The 12,626-nt window shown below is 36.0% G+C and overlaps 1 protein-coding gene across 1 annotated transcript; it reads left to right on the top strand.

Annotated features, from left to right (window-relative positions):
- The first annotated feature begins 80 nt into the window (after positions 1–80).
- On the top strand, positions 81–12,626 carry LOTGIDRAFT_214791 (hypothetical protein). The gene is made up of 23 exons (XM_009055286.1): positions 81–809; positions 2,059–2,187; positions 2,865–2,993; positions 3,673–3,702; positions 4,303–4,464; positions 4,923–5,003; positions 5,333–5,535; positions 5,793–5,966; positions 6,207–6,293; positions 6,523–6,656; positions 7,116–7,209; positions 7,628–7,756; positions 7,933–8,034; positions 8,436–8,513; positions 8,838–8,941; positions 9,262–9,320; positions 9,595–9,646; positions 9,872–9,942; positions 10,482–10,606; positions 10,975–11,040; positions 11,606–11,704; positions 12,045–12,121; positions 12,243–12,626. The coding sequence occupies exons 2-23, from the start codon at positions 2,067–2,069 to the stop codon at positions 12,340–12,342; spliced, it is 2,277 nt and encodes a 758-aa protein (XP_009053534.1). The 5' UTR covers positions 81–809; positions 2,059–2,066; the 3' UTR covers positions 12,343–12,626.

The raw sequence follows: 12,626 nt of genomic DNA, 5'->3' as shown, positions 1-12,626 counted from the left end.
GTTGAAAGCTGCCAGAATTTTTTGCAGAAAAGTTTTATAAAGAATGTTAATCTCAAATTTGTCCAGTCAAAGTTGCCAGCAATGGTCTGGAAATTTGACGGAAAATTTTAACAGTGTTTACAGATTTGTAAAATATTTGCGTTCTAGACTGAAATATTCCAATCTCTATAACTGTTTATTGTCTAGAATAGAAGGACGTCAAACCTCAGGCAATTCAGTTCAAAGCTGCCAGCAATGTTCTGGAAATAGGACATAGAATTTTAACAGTGTGTTCAGATTTTGAAACATTCTGCGTTGTGGACTGAACTATTCTAATCTCCATTACCGTGGTTAGTTACCAAAGTATGACAAAAAGTATGGTCAAAACTTTGGTCAAGATAATGTCTAGTTACACTTTGAGCCCGCGTGAAGGATCTGGAGAAGATTACTGTAACCTTTGATGACTATTTTGCACTGTTTGTGGTATTAGTCAGTCAGCAGGTAGCCCCGAATGTTGGAATTCTGGATCGTTTGAAATCACTGAAGAGGACTAAGGAAACTTCCAGTCGAGAGAATACTGGAATCCTGTTCTCAATTGGTGTAATTTCAGTCGTTCAATAACAAGAGAGGATTATCTTGCAGAAATTAGAAATCGGTCACTTGTTTGTGGCGTTTCATCTTCCTCTTTCAGAGGAACAACATCAACCAAAAAGGATTGGAGAATCTGACTGTTGCAAGCAGTATAAAGGACTAGTGTCCTCGATCAAGGAGGACCCGTTGTATAAGACAATAGTACAGGAATATTTGCTGAAGATCTTGGATCTTCCTGGGTAAGTTTAAGTACCTTTAAGCATATTCTCGAGATACTTTTAAAATTAATTCCCCGTCGAACAAAACTCTTTGAATTTTTGTTGTCATTCCGACATCTCATTTAATTGTTGAAAAAATTGGTCATAAACAGTCCGAATTTCATACGTTTTCACCGATAGCTTCAATTGTTGCACATCCGTCTAATGGACGACAGGATAGGAAATCGTGACGGTGCAAGTAGAAATTATGTTACCGAAACGCATACAAAGGCTAAAAAGGGACTTTAACTCCTTCAACATAATATTGATTATTTTGTAATCAATTGACGACGCTCCAATGGATTCAATTTTCATTATAAATAATAGTTTTATCATTAATTATCTAGGCATGACATATGATCATTTGAATATTAATATGGTGTTTAAAGCGACAGTGAGCATTAATTCACAGGATATATTTTGAAATATTTATACCATTGTCCTTTAAATTGACTTAACACTATTTAAAAAAATAATTATTTTTTCCCAGTAATGTTAGTAGAAGAAGTAATACTTGTTTTTTGAGCATATTACAAACTTTGTACATGAATTTGTCCAAAAAAAAATATCAAAATTTCAAAATTTCTCACCAAAAGATGAATTTCGTTCATTACAACTATGATAAACAATTCAAAATCTATTCTGTAAATTGGCTGGCATTGCCACTTGAACAATATTCTGTGTAAAAAAAAAATTCGACGCAAGCCGGAACTTTATCAATATAAGCGTACTGAACCAAGAATAATAGAACACAATAATCATTATGCAGTTCCGACAAAATAGTCAGTATATATATATATAAGTATTGCTTTTGAAGTTTATTTATACGTGGTTCATATTGTTATATTGAGCATGAACAGAGCGAGCTAGATCAAATGTTCAAGGGAAAATATGTGAAATATGGCCCATTTGGAAGCCATGTGGGTAAGATGCTATGTAAAGATCCCGTTTTTATAATGATGGAGATGATGGCGATAAGGATGACAATGATAATGATGATGAGGTTTATTACATTGGAATATGAACAATTTCTTTTTTCTGCCCAATTCCGTGGTTCCTGTTATTCGTGGAGGGCATTCAATAATCAGTCAATATTTTTCTGGAATAGCAGGATGTCCGAAGCGAAACTGGAAAGAGGTGTGTCAACGATACACACTGATTGGTCAAAATAATTTTTTATCAAATATGGTGAGTACTCATAAGCTTGTAATTTCTGTTTTCGTTATTCCAGAAACGAAGATGGCGAAATGGACTGGCAGAGAGAAAGGCATGATGTTTTTGACGGTAGTTTTTCTGATCGTTGCTGCTGCGCTGGCAGTTGTTCTTGCCTTAAAATACCAAGAAGATGATGACCCGTCGGGTAATTTTAATCAATGTTTCTTTTTAAGCGCGACTGTAGGCTCGGTGAGTGTTTTGCTGCGTGTGCAGATAGCTACGGACAACAATTTGCCAAATGGGGGAATCCACTACATAACGCAATCCCATCAAAGCATGTCATTGATATAATTGTATTCTTACGTGTATATGCTATACCAGATGACGGTTCAAATACGTTAAGGCTTCAATAAGGTGCTGTTGTTATCGGTGTAAGTGCTGATTATCTATTTTATTACCCCATCTTTATTTTTTGCAAAGAAGACTGTGGCTGGACGATTTTCATCAATGCTTATAATTGAGTCCAATGTCAGCTGTCGTGTATGACAGCGGTTTGTTATAACCAGCGGTTTTAGTGACGATTACGTCAAGAGATATTACCTATATCATTACATATATATAAGTGTAAGGAAGCCTACAGTTGTATGATTTATGATGTAGGTGGCTCAATTACGTTTCGGCAAAGCGAAAAAAATGTTATATCTATCTGAAAAGAATTCCATTTGTATCAGCATGTACTCCTGAATGAAACGTTTTCCTTAATATTATTTTGTGATGGACACACAAAATTACCTGTACTAACCTGTACTAAAGGTTCGGATGCGTCTGTCTAGCATGCTCTTGAGAAATGATATCATATACTAACCCTGCATGTATTTTCAGAGGAAACTAAAGTAAACCTCGTTACCGAGTTTCAAGTCGGGATCAAAGAAGGTAGCACGGGGCACACAGACGGAGCCTCATCCCATATACTACACACCCTGACAACCAGATCAATTCATCAGGACGACGGTACATGATATATTATTCCTTGATAATATGCTTCATGCATGATATACTTGATATGCTGACGGTTTGATATACTGTATGTTTGATATGCTATATGCTATATACTTGATATGCTATATATTTGATATGCTATATGCTATATACTTGATATGCTATATATTTGATATGCTATCTTTTTGATATGCTATCTTTTTGATATGCTATATACTTGGTATGCTATATACTGGATATGCTTTATACTTGATATACTGTATGCTTGATATGTTTGTTGATTCATATAGTATATGCTTGATATGCTTCATACTTGATGTACTGTATGATTGATATGCATTAATGCTTGATATACTATGTGCTTGATATGTTATAATATTTGATATGCTATATGCTTGGTATGCTAAATACATGATGTACTGTATGTTTCATATGATATATCCTTGATATACTATATCCTTAATATGCTATATGTTATATACTTGATATACTATATCCTTAATATGTTATATACTTGATATACTATATGCTTGGTGTGCTACATGCCTTAGAATATATCGTTAGGAAGGAAAAAAGGGCAAAAACTGAAGAACTAAGTGAATATTTGGACGACATTTGGAAATCGAAAAAAAAGTCTGCCAATAAGCGATCGAGCACGGCTGACTTTGATATTTCTTTCTTTTATTTGCAGTGTGCATGACTCCAGAATGTGTTAAAACTTGTAAGTATTCGAACCGCACTAAATTTCTTCTTTGGATGTTTGTACAGATAGGTATACACTATACTTTCTCTTTCCTTTGCTTTGAATAACGGACTTAGAAAGTTGTCACCCATGTTTACAGTATGGTATTTGAAGGTTATCGGATTGGGAAAACCCTGCATCTTAATATTTCTTGATTTCTATTTCTATTTCTTGCATTAAATAAGCGCGGATGTGTTTTTGCCTTCGTGGTCGCTCCGACCATCTGGCCACGACTATTATACCAACAGTAGGCCTATTAATGTCTGTTATCCTATATGAATATGTTTTCGCTCCAATTATTATCATAATTCAATAATCATTCTATTGTTGTTATTATTATTTCATTTATTCATTAGTTAGGTTTAATAATGTTATTCACGATTATTCTTTTGGTGGCGTAGGTCGGTCGAAGACGCTGACATGGAGAAAGGCTTTTGATAGGACAATAAACCAGGCCCTATGTGCATGATAAGGATTCGTCGAAAATTAGAAAGAGTATTGCCTAATGTCAAAGTTCTAAATTTTGACACAATACTTACATTAACAGAAACGTAAAACTCCATTGTGTTTCGTTTGCAGCGGCAGATCTGCTAGACGCAATGGACCAATCCATAGACCCTTGTGAAGACTTCTTCCAATATTCTTGTGGTAAATGGAACCAGAAGCACGTGATACCAGAGGACAAGTCTGGTTTGTCACGGTTTAACGAGGTCAGAGACGACGTTAAGGCAAAACTCAAAGGTAGTTATTAATGGCATCTTTGATACAACTAAATCCATATTGTTGGCGACTGTCTAGCGATTAGCATTGTGCGCTTGATCGTTATCCGCGAATCTTTGAATAAAGAATAGCGAGAGTCAAATGCCAAAATAATTGGCCTCAGCCTCAGCATTTGTCTCCCCCCCCCCCCATACAGTCAGTCTCCCCCTTATTTGTACCCCCAGTCTCGGAAGGCTGGTGCCGCCACTGCTTTCTTCACTATCCTAGTCGACAAACCTGTAAATAGGTATGGATGATTCGGGAAAGAACCGGGATATGCCAAAAATTGGGCCAAGGACCAGCTGGAAGACCAGATTCTGATGAACCTTAGTTATTATCTATTAAAAAATGTTCCCGGTTACATCTCGTGGTAAAGCGAGTACCGTCCCAATGTGGAATTGGTGTTGTATAATGTGTCAATTTATAGTTCTAATTTTCAGGAGTCATAGAAAAAGATGACGCATCTGACATCGACGCCATCAAGAAAACTAAGATATTTTATCAATCGTGTATGAATGAAAGTAAGTACTGACAATGGGTTTTTTCGTTAGGTGGACAATGGTCTTGGTTATCCGGGTATCGGCAAACAGCCGAGAGGGTATCTTGAAAATCCTAAAACATAGTGTGTTGAGATGCTGATCAACTTGATCGAAGTATTCATCCTTTCTCTTAGCCTTAGCTGGTCGAATAAGGTACAAGATGCGTTCATGTGTAGTAAAAGTGGCCTGGGAAGAATCAAAATGTCCAGAAACAAAATCCGATTTCAGTGCCTAATTGGACTGATCACAATCCCCTTTTCCTTTCACTTCAAAACCGCGGCGTAAATCTCCATTATTTTGTCTATTTCTAGGTTCCATAGCTATGAATAGTAAACCAGAGCTAGACCAAGCTATCAATGAGTTGGGTGGTTGGCCATTACTCCTACCAAATTGGAATGAGACCGGCTTCAATTTGGAGAAGTTGTTAGCTGACTACCTTCTGGTCGGGGGTAATGGTTTGATAAGAACGTCCGTACAGCCCGATGATAAGGATACCTCTGAATACGTGATTCTGGTAGGTGATCCACCACATGATGGCAATTAGTCTTTAGATTATAACATTAATTCTCAGCGTTCAAGTGACATTTTGGCCATTTTGAGGTTGATTTGAGTCTTGAATATATGTAGTCTTCAGGGGTACTAGAAATATGATCAAATCGTATGAATAGGTTGACCATTTTCAGTTCTCCCAAATTATTTTAGTTTACCCTTTCCAGTTCTCACAAACCAACTTAAGGTAATCGCTTTATATTACTCGTTGCTTAATTTCAGCTCGACCAGGGTCTTCTATTTATGGTATCGAGAAGTTACTATCTCAATGGTAGAGATGATGTACATGTACAAGCTTATGAAAAGTACGTTGTGGAGGTAGCTAAGAAATTTGGCGCCAAGAGTCCTGAATCAGACGTCAGAGACGTCATAGATTTTGAGATTCAGATGGCCAATGTGAGTTTTGATTTTTTTTAAACATGCTATTAGGTTTTATGTCAAATGAATGAAAATTAATAGTTCCAGCTCCAGTTCTAGTTCCAGTTCCTGTTCCATGCCAGTGCCAGGCTCCAGGTTATGTCAAGTGAATTAAAATTAAACGTGCCGATACCGGTGCCAGTCCAAGTAAAAGTTTAAGCTCAAGTTATTAATATTTTACTACATTGTTTTATTTATATATATCGTTTTGTTTTTCAGCTCACAACTCCAGCTTCGGAAAGAAGAGACACCAATAAACTATACCATAAGATTGCAATAAAGTCCCTTAACGTAGACAGCAATGGGGTGAGTCGAACAGCCATGAACTTGGTCTGAATTATTTCATATGATATTGGACCTGGGGACGAGATAAGCATTTAATGTGGATTGATATATTCTGTATCAAAATTGTATAGTAGGAGTCTTTTTTAGTAAGACAAAGGGTTTCAAATCAAGCTCTAACTATTAGTAACAACAAGGTGGTATCTTTTTAAATTGCGATGGTTACTTAAATGCCAAATTAATCTGTTTTCAGTTTAACTGGATAAAGTACCTTTTCCTAGCTTTTAAAAACTTCTATAATTCAATGAGCGTAGAAGAAGAGATTGTAGTCTACGAGCCGGGATATTTAAAAAATGTTATAGAATTGGTGAACAATACGCCTAAAAAGTAAGATTATTCTTATAACAGTTCAATTTCCTAAACAGATTAAAAAGTGATACGTAAAACTCCATTCCAATTACTTTCAAGCCATTTCTGTGTTACTTCGTAGCCATTTCTGTGTTACTTTGAAGCCATTTCTGTGTTACTTTCAAGCCATTTCTGTGTTACTTTGAAGCCATTTCTGTGTTACTTCGTAGCCATTTCTGTGTTACTTTGAAGCCATTTCTGTGTTACTTTCAAGCCATTTCTGTGTTACTTTCAAGCCATTTCTGTGTTACTTCGTAGCAATTTCTGTGTTACTTTGTAGCCATTTCTGTGTTACTTCGTAGCAATTTCATAGCTACTTTAATTGTTTCACTGTTATTTATGTGCACATTCGATATTCCTCGACAGAGTAGGATTATGCTGTTGCCATTTTTGGATTATAAAAGTAGAACAGATAATATTCATTTCATTCATTTCCAGGACAGTGGCCAATTATATCATGATGAGATTTGTCCTGTCCAATATACAATATTTATCAGAAGAATTCCGAATTTTGAAACACGATTATAACAAGGTTCGATTCTTCTCTCAGTTTGTAATTCTATATTTAAAGGGACACAGTCGTCTAGATATTTACTCTTCTAGGCGTAATTCCGCTATCCATAGAATTTTTCAGATTTGAAATCCGACACATAGTTAACTTGCTATTCAGCAAAACGTACCCGTAACGAATAATGTTGTTACTTCCAGGGCGTTGTTTTCATTCTCACGTGTTGTAATGTCGTCATACACAAAGCCATAATGCCTGTCGAGGGCACTAATTAGCTGTATTCGCTTGCGTACAATCCAATCCTTTCATTGCATTCCGTGTGAAAATAATAGTGGTTATTGCACTCAAGGTATAAGTACGAAGTTTGCAATAGTATGACATTGTGAAGATGTAGGACGATATGGGTCCTCAACTGCCAAATTCCTTAAAAGTATTCTTATAGGTAATGAGTGGAGCGAAACACGACAGTGCAAGATGGGGGACTTGCCTTGATCATACCCTACATATGTTTCCTGTATCAGGTGGCAGAATGTTTGTAGATAAATATTTTGACGAAGAGGCGAAAAAGGAGGTAAGACTTCGATCAAATTTAATCGTCAATGCACTGAATTGCTGATAAAATCTCCTTGAGGTACCCGTATCGCGTTTCGAACTGAAAATTCTTACTTTTCGATCGCAGATGTCTAAATACAGACAGAATTTGATCGATGAAGAAAATTTTGAGTTAGTTTTTTTAAACTATTTCAGGCTAAAGTATTAATCACAAATATTCGTCAATCATTCAGTGAAATTATCAACGAAACAACATGGATGGACCAGGAAACAAAAGATAAAGCTGAGGAAAAGGTAGTAAAGTATAGTCCTAAACTATAACATATTTCTATCGTGTTTCACTTTAGTAGGTAGTTTAGGAGACTGGGGTAAAAAATATTCCACCTTTATGTCTATGTTGGTTGGATTATAGCTATCTCCGTCATCATGAAGCCAAATTCAATTTTCGATATTTTTTTAAAACAACTATCGACGATATCTAAATGTATATTGAATTCGTTGTGGGGGAAATTCATTTAGATAGAATATGAATGTTGTGTTGCATGAGGGAATACCACGAACGCTACTAACATCTCCATAATAATACGACTGGATCGACAATAAGGCATTATGTTTTTGGGGCGATCATGGGGTTAATCTTCTATCGTTAAGAAATATATATATATATATATATATATTATTTTTGTAAACTCTTTAAGGTATCGGCATTGAGAGAGAGAATCGCCTACCCTGAGTGGATTAAAGATAACGACGAGCTAGATAAATTCCTAGCTGAGGTAAAATTACTAATTTATTTGTGAACCATTCAGAACCATTCAACCACGAGGGTAACCATTGCCGTAATGATACCGACTGCTTAGACTGTCTTTCATTCTTATTAACACTCTGCGATTATATTAACGACTAACGACAGCCGGTTCATCGAGTCAAACTATGACGTTCACTAAGCTATAAGCTCTATTCTGTAAATATATTATACTAGCCTGGATAACCGTGTCTAGCACTAGTCTGGGTAGCCACGCCACAAGTTCGCTTATCTTACAGTTCTAGAGTAACCCCTGTTATCCTTATTAATCTGAAGATATATATTTGTTATCCAGGTAAACGTTTCTGATAGTCATCTGTTCCGCAATGTTCTAGATAAAACGAAACACAATGTTGCAACTAATTTGAAAAAAATAAAGGAATCTGTAGACAAAACCAAGTAAGGAAAATGTACATCAATCCCTCATGGAATAATAAATAAAATTGGCCTTAGTGACTCTTCGTAAAGGTGCAGAGGTATATCTGGTACACTGTCCCTATGTTTACACACACCACTGAACTCATAATATGGAGCTCAAACTCGCTATCTCAACAGCTAATAGCTAAGATATAATTCGTATATAATGGGTATACATTCACGAATACTTCATCTTCTCAGCTGGACTGACTGCATCCGGGATTTTCAGTCAATCTAAAAACATTCTCCCTATCAAATCCCAAGCCTTGTGTTGATTACAACTGGTCTGTATGTTGTTTCAGATGGTATCAGAGCGCTGCTATTGTTAATGCCTTCTATGACCCGAGTACAAACTCTATTAGTAAGTATAAACTCTATTAGTAAGTATAAACTCTATTAGTAAGTATATATTCTATTAGTAAGTATACATTCTATTGGCAAGGATTGTGAAGTACAAATAGTATTGGCTATACAAATTGAATCAGCATTTACTAAGTTTAATGACATACAAACTAGAAATACAGTTTCTATCATTATGTTACGTTTGTCAGAAAAAATGTCCCTTCCGATCCCAAACACATCCAATTTCTAATAATCGTTCACAAAGTTTAATTTCCATCTCGATGACCTTTCAGCTTTTCCTGCTGGTATCTTACAACCTCCATTCTACAACGAACATTACCCAAGGTAAGTCTGTTTGATTGAGACTACTGTTTTTTTTACATTTTTTACATTTATTTTCATTTATATATTTAATAAAAAAAATTCTTGCTTCTTTACTCATATTAATCATTGAAGTTGATTTTGCACGATTATTTTATTTATAAATTAAATCATATTTTTATTAATCATATTTCACATGCTTGTAGTCGAAAGCTCAAAATTTATTGTGCTGTGTTCTTTTATCTGCAGGTCATTAATTTATGGTGGAATTGGTCTAGTTATTGGACACGAGATAACACATGGTTTTGATGATCAGGGTAGTTATGCTTGGATTTCATTACGTTCACCAGCAGCGTAATCGCCCTGTCTGTCAGATTGTATGAAGACGTGTATATGAACTGTAACGAATGTCTTAACGACTTCTATTTGTCACACCTTCATTGAGTAATCTGTCTTAGAACATACTGGCAACTCGACACAAGGACAATATTGATCTTTGGACGAATCGTTTCATTCTTTCATCCCAATCGGCAATTCTTGCTGAATTTGTCTCTAGCTAAACTTTCATGGTAGACCTTTAGCTTTGCATCCTTGTGCTATGAACTGTAACTATACTTTGTTAAATCTAGATGTATCGCCTTCCGCCTGGATACCATTGTATTCGCTTTATTTTCATTTCAACTTTCAGCTTGGACACTAAAACAATAAATCCGAGCTCCCAAACAAGGATTACAATGATGTGGTGTTAATGGCCCACTGTTAAAATTATGTAATCATTCACACAATCTCCTACTTGGCTTGGCGTGTGGTTTGTCGACAATTTAATCAACTACCATAACAGTTCTATTTTTTGTTTCAGGTAGACAGTATGATAAAGACGGAAATTTAAAATCTTGGTGGACGAACAGCTCTTCAGATAATTTTAATGATCTAGCTCAATGTATTATAGATCAGTATTCTAAGTTTACTATTGGTAATGATCATGTAAGTATGTCACGGTTTCATCTGTGACAATAACTGCTCTCTTCGGTTTCTCACTAAAAAAAGGTCGATACAGTGTTTAGTGGTTAATTCCCTAGTTTCTGTGTACATGTACTAGTAACTGCAATGTAGAACTTCACTTGTGTTTTTAAAAAACATTATTACATTGATATACAGAGAGAATGAGATGGTTACAACCTCATGCCCCATGTTAACTGTGGGACGACATGCTCGGAAGTGTCAAAAGCGTGGCTTTGGGACATGTTCGTTTCCTCTGATCTGCATTTGGGACACTTTCGTTCAGCTGTTAGTACACAGATATCGAACAATATAACCCCGTGAAGCTTTAGATTTAGTGATTTTTTTTTCAGATAAAGGGAAAGAACACCCAAGGTGAAAATATTGCTGATAATGGTGGTATCCATGTTGCCTTTAGGGTAAAATTATATTTTCTGTTAACTGATTTCTGGCATAAAGTTTTCAATTAGTGCAGCGAGTGTCATTGGCAATACATGGACAGGTTTCTCTTCTAGAACACCAGATGCTAGTATCCGATTGAGTTTGTCAGTTTAATATGGTTTTTGATAGCCTACGGAGCTTGACAAAAACAGACAATTTCGTGATGGGTTATTCAAGCTAAAATATATATGCCTTGATTCAGGTTGGATCTGGTGAATATATCACAACTTGGACCAAAACACACCCGGTCCTCTTTTACAGACTTGGGCCAATGACTATGCAAACTCGGACTTGTTTTTTTTTTTGGGGGGGGTATGAGTTGTCCCTGCTCCGATCTTGTTATGTTCTGGGATTACACGAATCGAAGATGTCGACATTGAATGGTATGGTAATAGGGTTTGAATGCCAACACCAGGTCGACTTTCAGAACCACAGGCCGTGGCATCAGAATATATTGTGGAGGATTTGAGTCTTCCCGATATACATAAATTGACTTACGACTCTCTTCCGACTTCATTTTATGTAGTTATCATATATTTACAGGCTTATCATAAATGGTTAGAAAACCATTCAGAAGATTTTAAACAGCTTCCAGGCGTAGAGTTAAAACATGATCAACTTTTCTTCCTTAATTTTGCTCAGGTAGGAATCGTCTTTTTATTGGCACTTCGGTCTGGGCTTCACATGTAGCCTATTCAAGTTCGAATACATTCATCAACCTTGAAAAAGCTTGCATCACTTAATCTGTCCTACCTTGAAGTTGATGATTAATTGCAGTAATGTGGTTTAGATCAGAATTCGGAATACGCTGAAACAGAAAGATATTTATACATGTACCTTTTTGTAGACAGTATGGTCTTTTCCCGCCAAAAAAAAAAATTACCTCCAAAATAAAAGATCTTGTTTATCTCCCATTAACAACAGCTTTAGACCACAATTAAAATTACTTTTATTCAATGGCTTTGTTTGGTATCTATCACAGGGATGGTGCGGTCTTCGAACGCCGGCAGCACAACATAACCAAATATTATCAGACCCACACAGCCCCGGTAGATTCAGGTGAGGCCATGTAATTAATTTTGAAACTCTGATCTTATTGACTCATAGATTCTTGTCTGATTTTTTTTTCAAGTTCGAGTTACGTCCCTTCCATTAATGTCAACTTTTTTCTACACTACAGGATAATAGGTACTCTGTCTAACAGTGAAGAATTTAGTAAAGCGTACCAATGTAAACCTGGTAGTAGAATGAATCCAGAACATAAATGTCGTGTATGGTAGTGGGCGTGGTCAGAACTAGATTGTGAGAGGGGGGGGGGGATTTCAAATGCAATAGCGCTGACGAAGCACCGTGTACACAAGCCGCCTTTACAGGGCTTATTGGGTTTCCCCCCATAATAATATTTGAAAAATGAAATAGGGGTACAATTGGGCTACAAACTATTTTTTGAGGGGGTAAAAAAGTTTTATTTAGTTTTATTGTAACGAGTTTTATCTATCACGTCTCTAGGAGTAAAATCTGATAATGTTATCTGTTATAATGTTATAAATACACACAAGATGAT

The sequence above is a fragment of the Lottia gigantea genome (assembly GCF_000327385.1).
Source record: "Lottia gigantea unplaced genomic scaffold LOTGIsca_24, whole genome shotgun sequence".
Classification (NCBI taxonomy): Eukaryota; Metazoa; Mollusca; class Gastropoda; family Lottiidae; genus Lottia; species Lottia gigantea.
This window is presented reverse-complemented; position numbering and strand designations above follow the sequence as displayed.